Source organism: Ptychodera flava, unplaced genomic scaffold (genome assembly GCF_041260155.1).
Source record: "Ptychodera flava strain L36383 unplaced genomic scaffold, AS_Pfla_20210202 Scaffold_44__1_contigs__length_1314385_pilon, whole genome shotgun sequence".
Taxonomy (NCBI): domain Eukaryota; kingdom Metazoa; phylum Hemichordata; class Enteropneusta; family Ptychoderidae; genus Ptychodera; species Ptychodera flava.
In genome coordinates, this window is record NW_027248366.1 from 388,621 (window position 1) to 406,847 (window position 18,227).

Genomic DNA, 18,227 nt, shown 5'->3' on the forward strand with positions numbered 1-18,227 from the left:
TATATATATATATATATATATATATATATATATATATATATATATATATATACGAAATGTATACAATGTGCCCTCCCGGTTATACCATAATGGCTTTATGGCAACCTTGAACTTGGGCACAGAGCGTACGGTTGTACGGTTACACAATGTCGAAGATTGAAAGTAATGACTCACCAGAGTGCTCGAACGGCAAATATATATATATATATATATATATATATATATAATATATATATATATATATATATATATATATATATATATATATATATATATATATATATATATAATGCATTTCAAAGTTTGCTTCAGTCCATTATGGGCCAGGATATGGTACATTTTTGCTATTATTTAATTGTTTTGGCAATGCCAGTGAAATTAAGCAATAACCCCCGCCGCAGGAGGGTATACACGAGATTTTGGTACAATGCGCGACATATAGCACGAGCCGATAGGCGAGTGCTATATGGAGCGAATTGTACCAAAATCGAGTGTATACCCGACTGCGAAGGGGATTATTGCTATTATATTATATCAACTTGCGTGTATTTGTTGTCATTTGGGTAATTTCATCACTCTAGAGCCAAATACAAAAAACGGACGTCTGAGAGATCGAACGTTGGAAATCCTGCGCCCGAGACTGAGCATTTTTATAAGTTGGGATTCCGTACAGGCACACAGTATCCTACGATAAATACGCATTACGTCCATATTGACATTGCATTTTATTCGCATGCAACACGAAAGGTACTTGTCAAAAATACCTGCTGCACTCACACAGAAAATGGGTCAAGAGTTCAAATCAAAAGAAAAAAGTAACAGTTTTTTTTTCGTAAATTTACATAAGAACAATGGTCCTGGCTTTTTGGCATTTTAAAAATAGATTTGTCTCATTCTGTACCGCGTACCGTCGCGACATTCAGTGGTGGCACAGTGAAGTTACAGGACCTAATTCTGACGGATAATTTGGACGTTAATTGTACCAGAAACCAAGCAGTTTTAAAATAATACAGACTTGCGATGACTGCAACTGTGATGAACAGTTGTGCAGATTCTGAGTGTGTTGCCCGATGCAGGGAGAGCTGGACGCTGACACTGCTCATTGCATTTGATGTCAAATATCGTCGCAGTCGCCAGGAGTCATCCCATTGTTATTTTGAACTTCTTGGTCTACATCGTTAGGACATCCCGATCTGTTATAGCCCAAACTTTGGTAAATAATATCTGACATACCGTTACTGTGAGGAAGTGTCAATTTATTTGTGTATGAACGAATACTATCTTCATTTTAAAGAGCGGTACTAGGATATATCGCGTCTCGACTCCCGCAATATCAAGCAAAGTGCACGGTGCGCTGTCGCCCTAATATTTGTGTGCATCGTACCCTAATTGTGCTGCTTCAGAGATGTCTTTCATCATCGATCCCAACTAATTTACACCAAGAGGTAAGTTACAGACCCACACTTTATCTGTGTATCAAAATTCGGTCTTCGAAACAAAGTGGACTGTTTCGGATTTTGTCGAGGCTCTATGGTTTAGATAAGTATCTTCAAATGCACCGACCGGGCAATTTTAGAAATGCTGGTTTAGAGGCCCGTTTTACCACTGCTATCAGTGCTAAAACGATATTTTAGCATTGGTAGAATGAGCTCTCGTCCAATCGTAATGGCGCATGGTAGCATGATATAATATAATTGTAGGTATAGAAAACAATAAAAAAGGAAATTTAAACTGATTTTGAAGCCAGTGAGCATCATCGGGCATGATCTTCCCTGAATCTGTATACTGTATACATTTACATGCACTCCACACTGCACTGCACTGAACACACGTTAAATACAAAAAATAAGTACTTTCATGGTTCAACTTGGAAAATAAAAAATGAGGTATTTTTGAATGAATTGAAAAGAAATTGCATCCATACCGTCTATATCGAGCTTGAAACATCATCTTTCATATAATGCCATTCAAAAAGCTGCAAAAACAGTGAATGCCAGACATAAATGAAAACGGAACGTTCATGGATCGACATCAGAGACTACAGAATAGAGTTTACGTCAAGTAAAAAAATTTTGAGGTCACATAATCTTCAGGTGAGATACTGGTACATGTCACTGCAAACATCAAAGTCTAAAAGATGTAAACATTGATGACTGAGATTGGGATTGACAAGTTGACACCGCACCGGCAGAGACATGTGAAAGCGGCATTGAGGTAAATTCTGCTCTGTGTGTCATCGAATGGAATCTTTTGGGCTTGCAAACTTGTGTGATGTTTTTAAAAGCCACAATATCTCTAAGAATGAGCATTTACTGTTTCAATCCTATCGTTGCATTTACTTCATAAATCTAATCGTAAATATTCCAAATTACTCTAAATACGGTACTATGGCTATCCTTTGCTAGTGCAGTGAAAGCTATGTCCACCAATGGCCGACTTGCCTTGGCATTGGTGCAGTCGATAAGAGACATACAATGATTTACACATTATAAGACAGAATCCATATGTTTTATTGGTGGAGATACCATTCGGTGTATCAAATTTCAACTTGATTGGATTTGTCAATGAATTGATGAAAGTATACCTAAGAGAATCAAAACTTATTTTGGAATTCCGAAGTCTGAAAAATAATAATAATAAAAAATAATAATACCACTGTTACTTGAATCCATATAATGTCATGAATGTATGTTGGTGGGAGGTTTACAAATATGACCCTTGATTTAAATTGTACTCATAGAATTTTTGCCACAACGTACCAAAAGTATGTGATCAGTGAAAAATAATATTCAGCTGAATTTTCTAGGGATCACATCAATTTGTCAAAAATTCAGCTGATTTTTCAGCTGATTTTCCACAGCTGAAAAATTCTGGTGAATATTTCTTTGTTAACAGAATAATCGGCTGGATTTTCAAATATTTCCTGAAAGACAGCTGTATATCTTGTTTTTAGTAAAAAATTTAGCTGATCTTTTAGAAATTGTTAGAAAATTCCATTCTGCTGAAAATTTTAGCCAATTTTCAAAAAATGAGCTGATGTTTTACTGAACAATGTATTCTTCTGAAAATTCAGCTGAATTTTTCACTGAACAATATGCTCATCCAAAAAATCAGCTGATTTTTTTTACTGAATAACGTATTCATCCAAACATTCAGTTGAATTTCAAAAACGCATTTTTTTGAATGTGAAATATCTTATTTGAAAGTTATGGTACAATTACATTATTTCTAGACGCAGGTTTGGTATTGTTCTGAGCAGAAAATCCCCGCCCACAATCAGAGATTAGGAAAGTTGTCTCTGTGATATGTGTGGATAATCTTCCACAGTTCTGTTTGTTTCATTCTGTGGTAGCCTTCCTATAAAACAAAATCCTTCACAATAAGTTATTCCCTCTGTGTTGCATCTGTGATGAAGACCCTCCAGTATATTTTTTCAGATTTACCTTTCAAGCCCCTGTTTACATCAAATTTTCCCGTTTGCCAAAATACAATTATAATAGCTCTTCTCAAGAAACCATCAAAAATTAAATTCATAGACACAATTATAAAAGAAATTTTAACATTTGAATAAAATCGTTGAAGTCTGTTGGTATTGTTTGCAATTGAATGCTGTCCTACTGGCGAGTATATTGATCATACAAATCAGCTTATACCATGCAGCTCGCTGATGTCGATCCATGAACGTTCCGTTTTCCTTTATGTCTGGCATTTCACTGTTATTCAGCTTTTTGAATGGCATTATATTGAAAGATGATGTTTCAAGCTCGATATAGATGGTAGGGATGCAATTCCTTTTCATTTTCTTCAAAAATACATCGTTTTTATTTCCAAATCAAACCGTGAAAGTTCTTAATTTTTTATTTAACGTGTGTTCTGTGCAGTGCAGTGTGGAGTGCATGTAAATGTATAGTATACAGATTCAGGGCCGATCATGCCAGACAATGCTCACTGCTTCAAAATCAGTTGAAATTTCTATTTTTTATTTGTTTTCTATATGTACAATTTCACTGGCATTGCTAAACTATATAATAATAGCAAAAATGTACCATATCCTGCCCATAATGGACTCAAGCAAACTTTGAACTCCATTATATGTATGTATGTATGTATGTATGTATGCATGCATGCATGCAAGTATGTACCGGTATGTATGTATGTATGTATGTATGTATGTATGTACCGGTATGTACCGGTATGTATGTGTGTGTGTATAATGTATGTATGTATGTATGTATGTATGTATGTATGTATTTATGTATGCATGCATGCATACATGCAAGTAGTATGTATGTATGTATTTTACGGGTATATATTTGCTCAAAATGGTTCTTCAGATTACCAATATTCAGTTTTATTCATCGACATTGTTAACGTAAAGACTATAGGACAAAATTAACATAATCTATATAAGAAACTCTCTACAACTATTAAAGTCAAGAAAACTCGGAAAGTTCTACAACTACATACTCAACTATAAATCAGTCAATACTATAATCAATTACTATTTCAATACGCACCTCTATTCCTGGGTCGGAGGGTGAATTCATGGGTTATTTTGGCATCAAAGTACCATCGATGTTGAGGCTGGTCTACTCGTTTAGGCGGGCACTCATTCTATTGTCTCAAGAGAACATGATAATGATCTTGTGTTTCAAGGTTAATGTAGAGGGCGCTCTAATGCAAACTACTTCAATTCAGTTCATATCAATGCAGTGTTCATTGGCTCCCCTAAATTGGAAGCAATTTACCTAAACTTATCAAAAAGGTCCCTAACTAATAAGGAAAAGCAAAAGGTAAAGTGTGTCAAATTTTGTTTTTACATCTATCAAAGTTTCACTTTACCATCGAGTAATATATTCAAATCAAATCAAATCAAATGAAATCAAGGCTCCTCGACGGGGCTGCCTCGGTTCATCAGTAGTACAAGTTTATGGATTGGTCTATCATATGTTGATTGTCCAACGCAGGTCGAACTTTTCTCACAAGATGGTCTTCTCCTGGAAGGTTTCCACAACACTTGCTATTGGCCACTGGCATCTGGGTGTTTTCTCATCAACCACAAAGACAATATCATCCTTCTGGAGATTTGGTGTGGTAACAACCCACTTTTTTTGCTGCTGCTGGGTTGGTAGGAATTCCGTTTTCCATCTTCTCCGAAATTCGTTGGCAAGATACTGCACACGTCTCCACGACAATGACAATATATATCTGCACTCTCGAAGTTGCCTGGCGGAGGTAAAACCACCTTTGGCTTCAGTGTCAATAATTGACTTGGAGATAGGGGTTCTAGTGAGTCGGTTGAACTCACATCGTTGTAGGTCAGTGGGCGACTGTTGACTATCGCTACTGCTTTCTACGAGGGGGGTTCTCAGTAATTCGTTGTGAAGTCGATAAGCGTGTTTTACCATTAGACTTGTCAGGGCGTTCCTCGCTGATCTTATCATTCTTTCCCACACTCCTCCCATATGACTGGAGTAGGGAATGTTCATTTCAAATTTTATCCGATTGCAGTTATCCTTCAGTAACTCTTGTCTGATCTTATCTTTATCCATCTCTGCTAGTGCGGCTACTAATTCTCCCTTGGCATAAACAAGTTCGTTCCTTGGTCGGATCTCAACTGTCGCACTGGACCTCGACGACAAACAAAACGACGGTACGCATTGAGAAATGAATCGGTGCTCAATGTGTTCGCCATTTCGATGTGGATGGCGCGTGAATTCAGGCAGGTGAATAGCATGCCATATCGTTTCTCTTCTCTTCGTTTTTATTTCACGTAGAATGGACCGAAATAGTCCAGTGCGCTGTAGGTGAATGGTGGGGCTGGTTCTAGCCTATCCTTCAGTACATTGTAGGTCTGACATTCGCTGTAATTGGGTAGGTCTCCGCAGCTTTCTGCATCTTACACATTTCCATATGTTGGAGCTTACGGCGGCCGTGGACGCAATTATCTAATACCCGACGAACGTATGTCATTCATTGTCATACCGCATCCTGGATGGCCTATGTTCTCATGGTAATGAGCAATCACTAACTTCGTGATGTATTCTTGTTTCGGCAGCAACACAGGGTGGGTTATTTCTCGTGGAAGATTTGCTTGTCGAATTCTACCGCCAACTCGAATAATTCCATCCTTGTCAAGATATGGATCAAGGCGGTAGAGGGGGCTTGTCTTCTTCACAGGAGATCGAAGATTCTTTGCTTCGTCGACGTCCTCTTCCTTTTGGTGGGAGAGTCAGGATCTCTTGGGCGAAAGCTTTCTTTTGCACCAATTTTATGATGAATTGCTCTGCCTTACGCATTGCTTCAACGTAGACTGGTATATAGTCGCTTTCAATCATGTTCTTCAGGGTCTCCTTATCTTCACATTTCTTTGGTTTCTTTACCCTGTGCTTCTGTGGTTCTCTCTGAACTACATACACGCTGCTATCGCTCTCTTGGCTCTATGCCAACTGGAAAAGTACTCTAACCTTGTCAGTACGTCGGCATAGTCTTCGTTTGTTTGTGAAGCGAGGACTGTTCTTTCTTCACTTCAGGATCATTTGCATAGAGTTCAGGTATTTCTTGGGTTGTCTGCGGCAGTTCGATATCAGTCAGGAAAGCTGATCCTTTCAACCGTAGTAGCTTGTCTGCAGTCATTCCTCTCAAAGCCAAGTCTGCTGGATTTGTCTTGGTATCGACGTGTCTCCATTGGTCTGGGGACGAATGTTTTCGGATCAGTTGAGCTCAATTTGCTACAAAGATGTGGAAACGCTTGGCTTCGTTGTTGATGTAGCCCAATACCGCATTACTATCGGTGTAGTATGTGTGGCTGATCATATTGTAGTTGTCTCTCAGAAAAGCACCAACTCTGGTTGAAATTACAGCAGCTGTGAGCTCCAATCATGGAACTGTCATTTGTCTGGTTGGAACCACTCTTGATTTTCCCATGACAAGAGAACTTGAAACTCTGTCTTCGTCATCGATGAGTCGCAGGTAACTACATTGGCCGTACCCATAATGGCTGGCATTGGAGAAATGGTGTAGTTCTGCTTTCTTCAATTTACCAAAGTTGTTTGGCTTGTAACATCTTGGTATCTTCAAACTTGATAGAAGAAGTATGTCTCTTCTCCATTTTTCCCACTTAATCATGGTGTTTTCTGGTATCGGATTGTCCAAGTCGGCACCGTCCTTGCATAGTTCTTGCAGTATATGTCTGCCTCCGAGAATTAGTGGGGATACAAGTCTGAGGGGATCGTACACCGAACTTACTGTCGATAAGATGCCTCGTATTGTCAGTGGTTTGTCCTTCAGCTCAGGAATGTAAGGGTGCTGGAAATCGACAAATGCGAGGCCAAAGTGAGGGCTAGCACAATCTAAGTGCGAGAGAATGTTAGGGCTTGAAGTGAGAGCTCTGACAATCGAAGTGCGAGCAAATGTGAGGGCTTGAAGTGAGGACTCTCGCAATTGAAGTGAGAGCGTATTTGAGGGTTGAGGCTTGCAAAAATCAGTAGTAAATTCACCTTGATCGAATGAAGACGTGATCAAAGTCACTTCTAAAAGCGCGATACGATCTCCACTGAAGTGTAAACGGCGCAGCCCTGTGTATGAGCATGCATGGAGCTACAGCATCGATCAAAGCTTCACGATATGAGTGAACGGCTATTTAAGTACATGACATCCCTGATGGAAAAAATTGTCAAACACCGTAAAAATATGAATGAGGCATTTTGTAATCTTTACATCGTTGAGTTTCTTTAAGAATATAATGTCTGGCTGATTTTAAAAATCGGCGACTGACTGATCGGGCAGGGATCGCACATTCAAAGTGCTTGTCAAAGTGAAATCGAACGCTTTTTGTGCGACAGGCAGAAATATTAAAACATCAGTCATCGCCATGATTAGGTTATACACTGTCAGGACTGAAAAACACTTTCTTGTAAAGCTTTTAAACTTGAGACAAGCCCATCGGGCGATTATCGTTATTGAAATTAATGCCATGACAATGACACATGACTGATCACGTCGTTCAAAATCTCAAGTGTCTCTCGACTCACATGAAGGTGCCACTTTGCACAATTTTTAAATAACGAATATTTACAATCTAGTATCGAAGTTTGACATATCGACGATATCAGGACTAGATGATACTAGAATGCACTGCGGTTGTCCCATGGGAAGCCGCGTCTGTGTAACCGCTGATATTCACCGGCGTTTGGGGACTGTAATATCGATACTACACGATAAAACAATAAATTGCTTGGTGCCATGGCACGCCCACTCTGTTAAATCGACGATATTTAACCAATATTTATCGGCGATTTGGGGATTCTAATATCGATACTAGACGATACCTCAATGACTTACCCTGTGCCTCGGCACGCCGGATCTGTGAAATCTCCGATATTTACCCTACATTTTTTCAGCGATTTAGGTACCCTAATATCCATACTAGACGATACAAGAATGACTTGCCCTGTGCCTCGGCACGCTGGATCTGTGAAATCGATGATATTTACTTGATATTTATCGGCGATTTGGGATTCTAATATCGATATTAGACGATACTTTAATGACTTACCCTGTGCCTCGGCATGCTGGATCTGTGAAATCGACGATATTTACCCTACCATTTTTTCGGCGATTTTGGTACCCTAATATCGATACTAGACGATACAAGAATGACTCGCCCTGTGCCTCGGCACGCTGGATCTGTAAAATCTTCGATATTCAACCGATATTCATCGGCGATTTGGGGACTCTAATATTGTCGGGAATGGAAATCCGACAGAAATAATGCAAAACAGAGTATATTTTCTGTTTATTATCCAGGGTTCTGTACACATACTAATGACGATTTCACAGCGTCAGTTTATCTATTAGTTTATTTGTAAGTTAAATGAAGCCATAACATGCAAATCTAACCTTTCCGTTGTTTTTTTATTTATGTCAACTTTGACATTTAACTTTGGTCATAGACCCTCGACAAAAACTGTGATCTTCATCGTTACCAGAACATTCACCATGACTGGTATCAAAAAAACCCTCAAAATTCTCTGTGTCATTACTCGGAACGTGCCATGCAAGAGCAAAGTGTACATATTCAGAACGTCAGTTTGATCGTTAATGAGATTCAGTGTTAAGTACGAAGTATTGTTGTCGGGGACCGCTTGGCAAATAAACTTAATATATTCCAAGATAGATCGCACACACAAAAAAAACCAGCAGTTGCCTGTCCCGTTATTCTCGAGGGTCTATGCTTTGGTGTACATATAGAAGTAGAACCACAGAATAAAATGTGTGTGTTGAAGCAGAATTACAGAGCACATCGTGTCTGCTTGTCTGCCCATCAGTCACACCAAGACGAATTTCCCTTCGCCACAAATATCGATACTAAACGATACTAGAATGACTTGCCCTGTGCCTTACAGTTCTGGCCAAACCCGACTTCCAAGGACTGACTCTAGCTTCGATACTAGAGAATACTAGATTTTGTCAAATCGCAAGTAAATATCCGATATATATCGGAGATTTAACCTCCTTACAGTTATGGTCAAATCCGATTTCTAAGAAATGACTCTAGCTTCGATAATAGACGATAATAGATTCTGTCAAATCGTAGGTAATGTCCGATATATATCGGAGATTTCACCACCTTACAGGTTTTGCCAAACCCGACATCCAAGGAACTGAATCTAGCTTCGATACTAGACGATACTAGATACTGTCTGATCGCGGGTAATTATCCGATATATATCGGAGATTTCACCACCTTACAGTTCTCGTCTAACCCGACTTTCAAGGACTGAATTGAATGTAAAGAATGTGAAAGAGGTTCCCCACCTAACTATCCAAAATGTTTTTGTGTCGAGTTTGTGTTTGATTCATTTCCAAAATGTGTTCCTACATTCTTATCGGATTGTTTGTGTTATTGAAATGTTTGTTTTGCTTCGGATATTTGTAGGGAAGTTTAGATTGGTGTGTACGGTAACGTTTTGTTTGTGTGGGGAAAGCTTATGGCGAGACGTGCAGCCGGACCTATGGTGTTACAAAGTTGATAGAGTGGCCCTTTGACGCTTGCGTTTCGAAACCCGAGTGATGTGGTTTCTCATCAGTTGCTGGCTTAGGGGGCAAACACTGCAAACCTAACTACAACTAATTAACAGAAAACTAACCTATGGACTAAAGTCCCCAAGACCCAAGATACCTGTAGACATAGGGTGTATTAAGAAGTAGGTAGGTTTTTGGCAAAATTACTGATTGCCTCAATGCGAAGGGGAAGGGAAGGGTGTAAATAGTTTCTAAAAGAATCACATTTACGCTGACCATGTCTCTTGTGTGGTCAGCCTAATGCTCCCCGAAATGGGAGACTGTAGTCGAACCGTTACGACCTGTGCAAGGGGACGATGAGCAGTGTGCAGCACATCGCATGCTCTTCTCGGAAAGAAGGTTGCTGGTGTCCATGGTTACCATACCGTTCTGTCATACAATGTTCAGTCTGGATCGATAATATACTGTCTAGCTGCATACCTAGTAGCGTCAAGGTTCAGGTGTCCGAATTCAAGGTGTTCATCGGGTCGATGGCATATTCAAGCCAAATACCGTGATGTAATATTTTTAGACTCATACTCTCACCATTGCTGCATTGGTAAGGTTGAAAAATACAGGGAGTCTGTGAGGTCGGCACTATTGCTCTGACATATTTATTGTTGACAGTACAACCGGCTTAATTTTGAAAGTCAGAAAATTTTCAATGGTGAGTTTTAGGTACATGTTCAGTATTTTACGTGTGCGCCCCTTTGGAAGCAAAAACTTCTGACTTTTATACAAGCTGATAACTTGGACCATGACAAGTGTCTTGTTATGACGTTTGGCCAATTTCAAGATTAAATTGCAATGATCATTTCCATCTAACACAAGTTAGAATGACGGTACGCTGAGAGACCACACCCGATATTGACACATGAGAGAGAGAGAGCGATAGAGAGAGAGTTACGTATTTTACTGGGAAATAGTAGCCACTGCGTTCAGTTGAAATATGTTTTAACACCACCTTTCTTATGATCGACTAAGTCTTTTATTAAGCTGTTGTAAAAATAAATGCACAAAATTGCTTCAAATTGGCATCCTTCATGCCTGTCACAGAGTTAATGTTTATTTCAAGGCTGATACACGATGCATGCATACACCGTCCCTCCACCCACGGGAGGGACGGTGATGCATATTCGTTTTACAGCAAGTGATTCGGTCGCGATGTGTTGCTCGCCGATAGATTGCTTGTTCTAATCATCCAGTCGTTGGCTTAAAAGTTTCAGAGCCAGAGACGGCACAATCATTTCCGCTACAGACAAACAACGTATTCATGAATGTGATGCAAGGTCGATGTTTTTCATGATCGACCGTCCGTCTGGATCTCATCATCATTGGGTACCTTTTCTGCGTACCCTTTGTCTATGATGTCATTCATGAAGGTAATATAACTGGATTTATACTGCTTATCCTTCATCAGTCTGTTCTTCAATCTAGCCAAGCGTTTAACAGCTAAAGGTCTGTTATCTGGTAACTTAACTTCATCTTGATTGAATGGAAGGGGAATTTAAAGTGTCCGTCATCTCTTTGGCGGATTCCTTCACGTACCTTTGTCAGGAATCGTCAAGTTGTAAGTTTGGCATAACAAAGGGAGTGTTGAGACGGGTATAGGGTTGTTCACAGTTTATGTGAGTGTTCTCTAATTAATATGCAAATATGAATATTTGTCTGCATTTTTAGATTACGCTTTTGAAAATTACACATGTAAAAATGACGAAAACACATCTTAGTATACGACTACTAGTGTAACAATGAATACTAAAAGGCATATTCACTACTCAGAGTACAAGCTGCAAAAAAGGCCATGTATGCAACATTGATAAAAAAATTTGTCCGCATTTCAAGCTGCGTGTCTGATGTTGCGCGCGTACCGGTACAGCTATATTTAGTAACAAACCTGTAACCGTGAACAGTGCTATTGTGGTGTTGCCTGAATATACTCTGGGCATGTATAAACTAAGTTAAACGCAATTCCTAGATTCCGTTGTGTGATTGTGTCAGATTCCGTCGAATACTCTTTTTAATTAGGCCCTCCCTCCCTCCCTATAATTTCTCACAAGTCCCTGGCACGCGGCACGTGGCACGTGAATTAGGCTTACCCTCTTTCTTCTATAGACAGCAGTTCTCAACCTTTGAGAGAGCAAGTCAACGACCTGACAAAGAACCAGAGGAGCACTGAACAGGCATTGGTCAGTCACCAGATTGAAAGCAGCATGAAGAAAGAGAGATTGCGATCTGAACTTGAAGAGAAGAACAAGAGGATCAAGGAGCTTCAGGATAAAGGAGAAAAAGGTAGTGTCTTTGACTGAATTTGTGAGATGAAAGGGCCTTTGACATGCCCATAACCAAATCACTCTTTGGGTCTTGAAGTTCGCTTATGTCACTGCCTTGCATTACGTGTTGCCCCATTTGTCCAGATAAAAGGCAAGTGAAAGTTACTGTGGGCATGTACCCCTCGCCCAACTCGTTCGACTTTTTTCAACTTATCTTAATGGGCAAACAGTCTTTCACACCTTCGCATTCTCATGTCCATAAGGGTGTGAGGCAAGGCTTCCTTTGCTTAGAACATACATGTACACCCAGCGCACGCAGGGAACATTGTAAGCTGTAGTGCCTATATGTGACATGGTTTTGCATAGATCACAACGGTCACATGTCGCGTACACGAGATCGCCCGCGTCCATTCGAGTACACCAATCGGCGCCAATTGAGTAAATTACAATGACTATCTGATTAGATGTACTATGCTTTCATACCAAATATGGAAAATAAACATTACAAGAAGGATGACAGTCGATGTCACATCCTCAATCATCGGGAAACATTTGTGTGGCAGGAAGCTTCCCGTATAGATCTTCATGTTCAAAATGGCGACCCGACAATGCGGCGACAAACTTTCTTTGTTTTTCTTCATTCAAAACATGTACAAAATATACCTAACACATCACTTTTTGCAGGATTCCTTTGCTCTAAAATGCACGGGAACATGGTTGATTGCACCATTTGTCTTGTGCTCAGAGGAATGATAGTTCTGTCAAAGGTCGACATCCAATGCAGGTACACTCAGTGTGACAGCTTTCGGACAGGGTAGTGAATTTCGCCCAAAGCCATTTCATAAATGACGAGCAGTACGAAATCTTATTACCGTACCCTTCGAGACATTATTGTGTTTATATCCTCAAACTGTTAACATGAGGGAAGTGGTATCTAGGGGCTCAAAGTTGCAAAATTGTTGACCCCTATCGCAGTAATCGGACGTTGTATTTGGAGTGTGATTGGGGCTAAATATTGATAATTCGAAATTTCAAAACCCCGATTTTCATTTTCAATGTGTTTAAAAAACTGTATGTAAATACTTCATGATAATTAGTTACGTTTAATCCATAGACGACTCAACCGTATTTCGACGTGTTTGGCGCTTTTACCGGACATATGGGCTGTCTCTGTACGTTGCTTTTGGCATCTTTTGTCATACAGTCTGGCTAACTTCACCAAATTTGTAGGGCCTGAAATAGCTTCTACTTAAAAACTATCAAAACGGGACAGCAGTATCACTCTACTTATATAAGGTCACATAACTTGAAAATCGCTATCATTATGGAGCGAAGTGAGTACGGCGAACAGCATGTGATTGAATGTCTGAAAACTGAGGTTGTCCGAAAACTGTCACACTGAGTGTACTGTACTGCAGCTATAACTTGCAATTTAAAGATCATTGATTACTGTGTAATTGCTTATTTGTATATTAATGAAATTCTGTAATCAGGCTGCTAAATTTAATCAGACTGCTAATTATAAGCCTACAAAGCTTTACTTACTTTAAGAGCATATGAAATGTTTACATTGTACTCACATTTCTTTATGATGGAAGTTTTAAGAGTGTGACATATCAGAATTAGTTCATTTGCAAATCTATATATTACTCACTGTGCAGTACGTATAGTCCAGTCAATCTACGAGATTTTGGCACCTAACCCACCACAAATTGCAGAATACTTTTCTTCAGAATGTATTTCAGAGAGGTACCCAGAACGACATATTAAAAGTTTACTCGAATCTACCTTGGGAAATATGCCTAATTTGCATAAATCAAATATGGCAGCCAGCCATCCGACAAAGTAACATATTTGGCCATATATCACATGTTAAACAAGCTATTTCAGTGATTTCAAAGTCTGACACTAGTTATTTGGCTAAGGCAATCGTTTTGGAGGTATAATTTTTATATAGGCACTTCATTAATTTGCATATTTCCAATATGGCGGCCAACATTCCTACAAAAGACATTTTCCGCCATATACCACGTATTACACAAGCTATTTCAGTGATTTTAAAGTTAACAGTATATTTCTTTAGCATGAACAAACGATTTCTGAGATTTAATGATTTGCATAAGTACTTCGTAAATTTGGATAAATCCAATATGGTGGCCAACATACCTTCAAAAGACATTTTCTGTCATATACCAGTATTAACCCTTTGAGCGCCAAAGTCTATTTTTGTCAACTTTATAAAATGTATTACAGTCAATTTATCTGCTTTTGCCAAAATTTTGGTAAAAAACTGTAGCTGATGAAAAATGATATCCATTTGGTCAAACATTATGAAAAAAAACGTACAGAAAAGTTCACAGAATTTGGTAAAATATTGCATTAAAATTTCGGGTAAAAAATTACAGCAGTTAAAGGGTAAACAAGCTATTTCTGTGATTTCAAAGTTAAAAGTATTTTTCTTTGGCATGGACAACACATTTTCCAGATGCAATGATTTGCATAGGTACTTCTTTAATTTGCATAAATCCAATATGGTGGCAAACATACCTACAAAAGACATTTTCTGTCATATAACGTGTATTAACCCTTTGGGCGCCAAAGTCTATTTTTGGCAATTTTATAAAATGTACCACATTCAATTTTTTTGCGTTTTGCCAAAATTTTGATAAAAAACTGTAGCTGATGCAAAAATGTATCCATTTGATCTAAAATTATAAAAACGTATAGAAATGTTGGCAGAAATTGGTAAATTAAAAATATTGCATTAAAATTTTGGTGTAAAAAATTACAGGAGTCTAAGGGTTAAACAAGCTATTTCTGTGATTTCAAAGTTAAAAGTATATTTCTTTTGCATTGACAAATGATTTTTGAGGTGTCAATGATTTGTGTTGGAACTTCATTAATTTGCATAAATCCAATAGGGCGGCCAATATACCTACAAAAGATATTTTCTCTCATATATCATGTATTAACAATCCATTTCAGTTATTTTGAAGTTAATATATATTTTTTGAGCATGAAGAAACACCTTTTGCACTTCAATGTTTTTAAAAGACACTTTGATAATTTTCATAGATTAAATATGGCTGCCAAATTAATGTCTAAATAGCTTCTAACATAAATAAGGTTATTATTATTATTATTAGACTTTATTTAAACTCGATAAACTGTTGAGCCTGAGGCTCTTCTCACACAGAGTCGAGTAAAACAACATTTACAATTTTTACATTAGAAAAATAATTCAGGAAGAAAATTTTATACTGAAAAAATGTAAAAACGCTACTAGTAAAACAATCTAAAAAACGTACTAGTAAAACAATCTAAAAATAAATTCTAAAATTACATAAAAGTAAGATTAACCAATCAATTTAAAAAAATGGCACTTGCAATTTCTTTGAATGATAGAAGTGAAGAACTAGATTTGATCTCTCCAGGCAAAGTGTTCTTTATTTTAACCCCGTTGTACATAAAACTTCTTTTGGTAAGGTTCTGGTAGAGGTTTAGCAATAGGAATATCAAGGAAAAACTGTTAAGAAGGCACTTTACCCAACACGGCGTATTTTGCTCAAATAATTTTTTGCAAATATCATACAATTTTGATTAATTCGTTAACCCAAGATTAAAAATTGGTTAGGTTCACCTTTTAGCTTGGCAAGCAGTCGTACGTTGCATGATATAGAAGTGTTAATGTTTGCAAATGTATGCAAATCACCCAATTTCCTGCTTCCCTTTTATCCCACTTTCAAGATTTCCAAAGAATTTAACTCCCGTCCGGCTGGGTCAAATTTTCTGAAATTTCCATATTACGTTCTTTAAATGCTATATAAAAATAACTATTTTGTTTTGCAATAAGATTCTTACATTTTGAATAAGAGGCGTTTTTATTTTGCTAATCATGATTTCAAGCACTTTTTTGAGTGTCAGTCTTTCAGCCAATGCAATTTTAGTATGAGGAAAGACAATGAAAAATAAAATTGTCGTTTTTTTAGCTCCCATATTAGCATATATGCAAATGGGAGCTATTCGTATAAGGTGGGAAAATGGTTGTCTGTATGTATGTATGTATGTACGTATGTATGTATGTATGTATGTATGTATGTATGTATGTCCGTCCTTATCAAAAACACAAAAACCGCAATACCTACCGTCTTCATATTTGGTACAAAGGGGCATCCTAGGTTGGAGATGTGAATTTGTTCAAATCAAAATGTTTGGATCAAAAATATGCAAATGAGGTACAAAAATGTGAAAATCCATTGAGCTGCTGCAACTCAGGAACCAGCAGGCAGAATGTGTTGATATTTTGTGCATAGGTAGGTAGCACCAATCGTTTACAAAAATGTGAATTTTTACAGGGATATCTTTAATTTTTGTATTTTTAAGATTTTTTTTCATTTGTGGTTGAACAACTGTGCTCTTCAAAAATACATGTTGAATAATAAAAGGTTTAGAATTGTTATACCTTCTTGCCAGTGGGATTGCTCTTTGTTAACTATTTGTGGGTAAAGTTTAAATTTGAAAGTCAATTTCTTGATCAGTTTATTTTTAACTGCGTCATTGTTGCTTATGCAAGTTCAGCCTATGTTCTATTGCGTAATTGCTGTTACGATGATAGTGTAGGACCCTATTGTTGCATGGTGAAACGATACATGTAAGGAGGGAATAGTAACAATTAATGTAATAGCCAATTTGCCAGCGTATGCACCATTGTCTAAAACAAAGTGAACGACGACGAGACGAGTGTGTTAATTAAAGTCGACTGTGAGGAATCCGGATTTTTTCCTGCCGCTGGCGCATACTTTACGATTGAGGAGGTAAGCTAATCTGTATGTCTATTAATAGCTGTTTTCAGATGTATGTTCTATCATATTTGTACATTTAGAAGTGGTGGATTGTAATTTGTGAATGATTATTGTGGCCTGTATACGGGCACTTGCCGAATCTCTGTGCGGCTAGCGGCTGTGAAATTGTTCAAAACGGCATTGCCGTGTCAAGATGTTCCTAAATGACAAAGCGGATTACTTGTTGTGAGGTTACATCTAGTGAACTGTGTAGCATGTATTTTGATGTGAATTTGAATTTGATTTAAGTCAAAACGGCATGTCGATTATTGATGTCAGACTGACGTCTGTTATAAGCCCTAGCGAGTAGCGTTGAATGTCTGTCTGTTCAGTTGGGAGGCGTTTGTGGTACTATACGTCTATCGTCGGTAAACTCGCTTTTGAAGTAGCGTGATTTTCATCAGTAAATGTCCCGAAATGACGGGGCGGATTACTTGTTGTGAGGTTATTTTGAGATTACGTCCAATCCGCATGTCGACCATTTTCATTTTGATGTCTGACTGATTCTGTGTGATTGTCATCAGTAAAGTCGCTTTTGAAAGGGCCGGTGTGATTTTCATTTTCTGCGTAAGGTTTACAGTGTTTACGCACGGTGCTGTCATCCGCGCAACATTACCTCTACAATCAGCCTGGTATCACGAATATCTCGATTATATTTTAGTAGATTTTTAACCGATGTTTCGCAGCTTGAATCCTCCTAAACTTTTCAATTTTCGATTGAGTAAGAAATACTGGCCGAGACCAGCAACTAAGAACACGACGATTCAATTTCGCTGCTGCGACGGGCGGTCGGCATTGTCCTGATGAAAACAAAGTCAGTTATAATTCTTGCGAGATCAAGACTGCCAAGCCTGTGTAAAATGCATTTATACATGTGCTTATGTACACATGTGACGTCAAAACTCTCGCGAGAATAGCTGCAGTAATCCGGAAGTACATGTAGTTTTAGCGGGTCATTGAGCTACCGGTCGGCGAACGACTAAAACGAACCAGTGTTTTTCTCTTGTTTTTCTACTCTTGTCTAGATAATAAATAATGGTTGCCTTTA

At 38.2% G+C, this 18,227-nt stretch overlaps 2 protein-coding genes across 2 annotated transcripts; both read right to left on the reverse strand.

Annotated features, from left to right (window-relative positions):
• Positions 1–4,979: 4,979 nt before the first annotated feature.
• On the reverse strand, positions 4,980–6,636 carry LOC139128131 (uncharacterized). Its single transcript, XM_070693968.1, has 3 exons — positions 6,529–6,636; positions 6,033–6,217; positions 4,980–5,631 (listed from the first exon to the last, which is right to left on the reverse strand). Exons 1-3 carry the CDS (start codon positions 6,634–6,636, stop codon positions 4,980–4,982), a joined length of 945 nt encoding a protein of 314 aa, XP_070550069.1.
• A 243-nt stretch (positions 6,637–6,879) lies between these two features.
• On the reverse strand, positions 6,880–8,572 carry LOC139128132 (uncharacterized). Its single transcript, XM_070693969.1, has 2 exons — positions 8,558–8,572; positions 6,880–7,308 (listed from the first exon to the last, which is right to left on the reverse strand). Exons 1-2 carry the CDS (start codon positions 8,570–8,572, stop codon positions 6,880–6,882), a joined length of 444 nt encoding a protein of 147 aa, XP_070550070.1.
• Between the last annotated feature and the right edge of the window lie 9,655 nt (positions 8,573–18,227).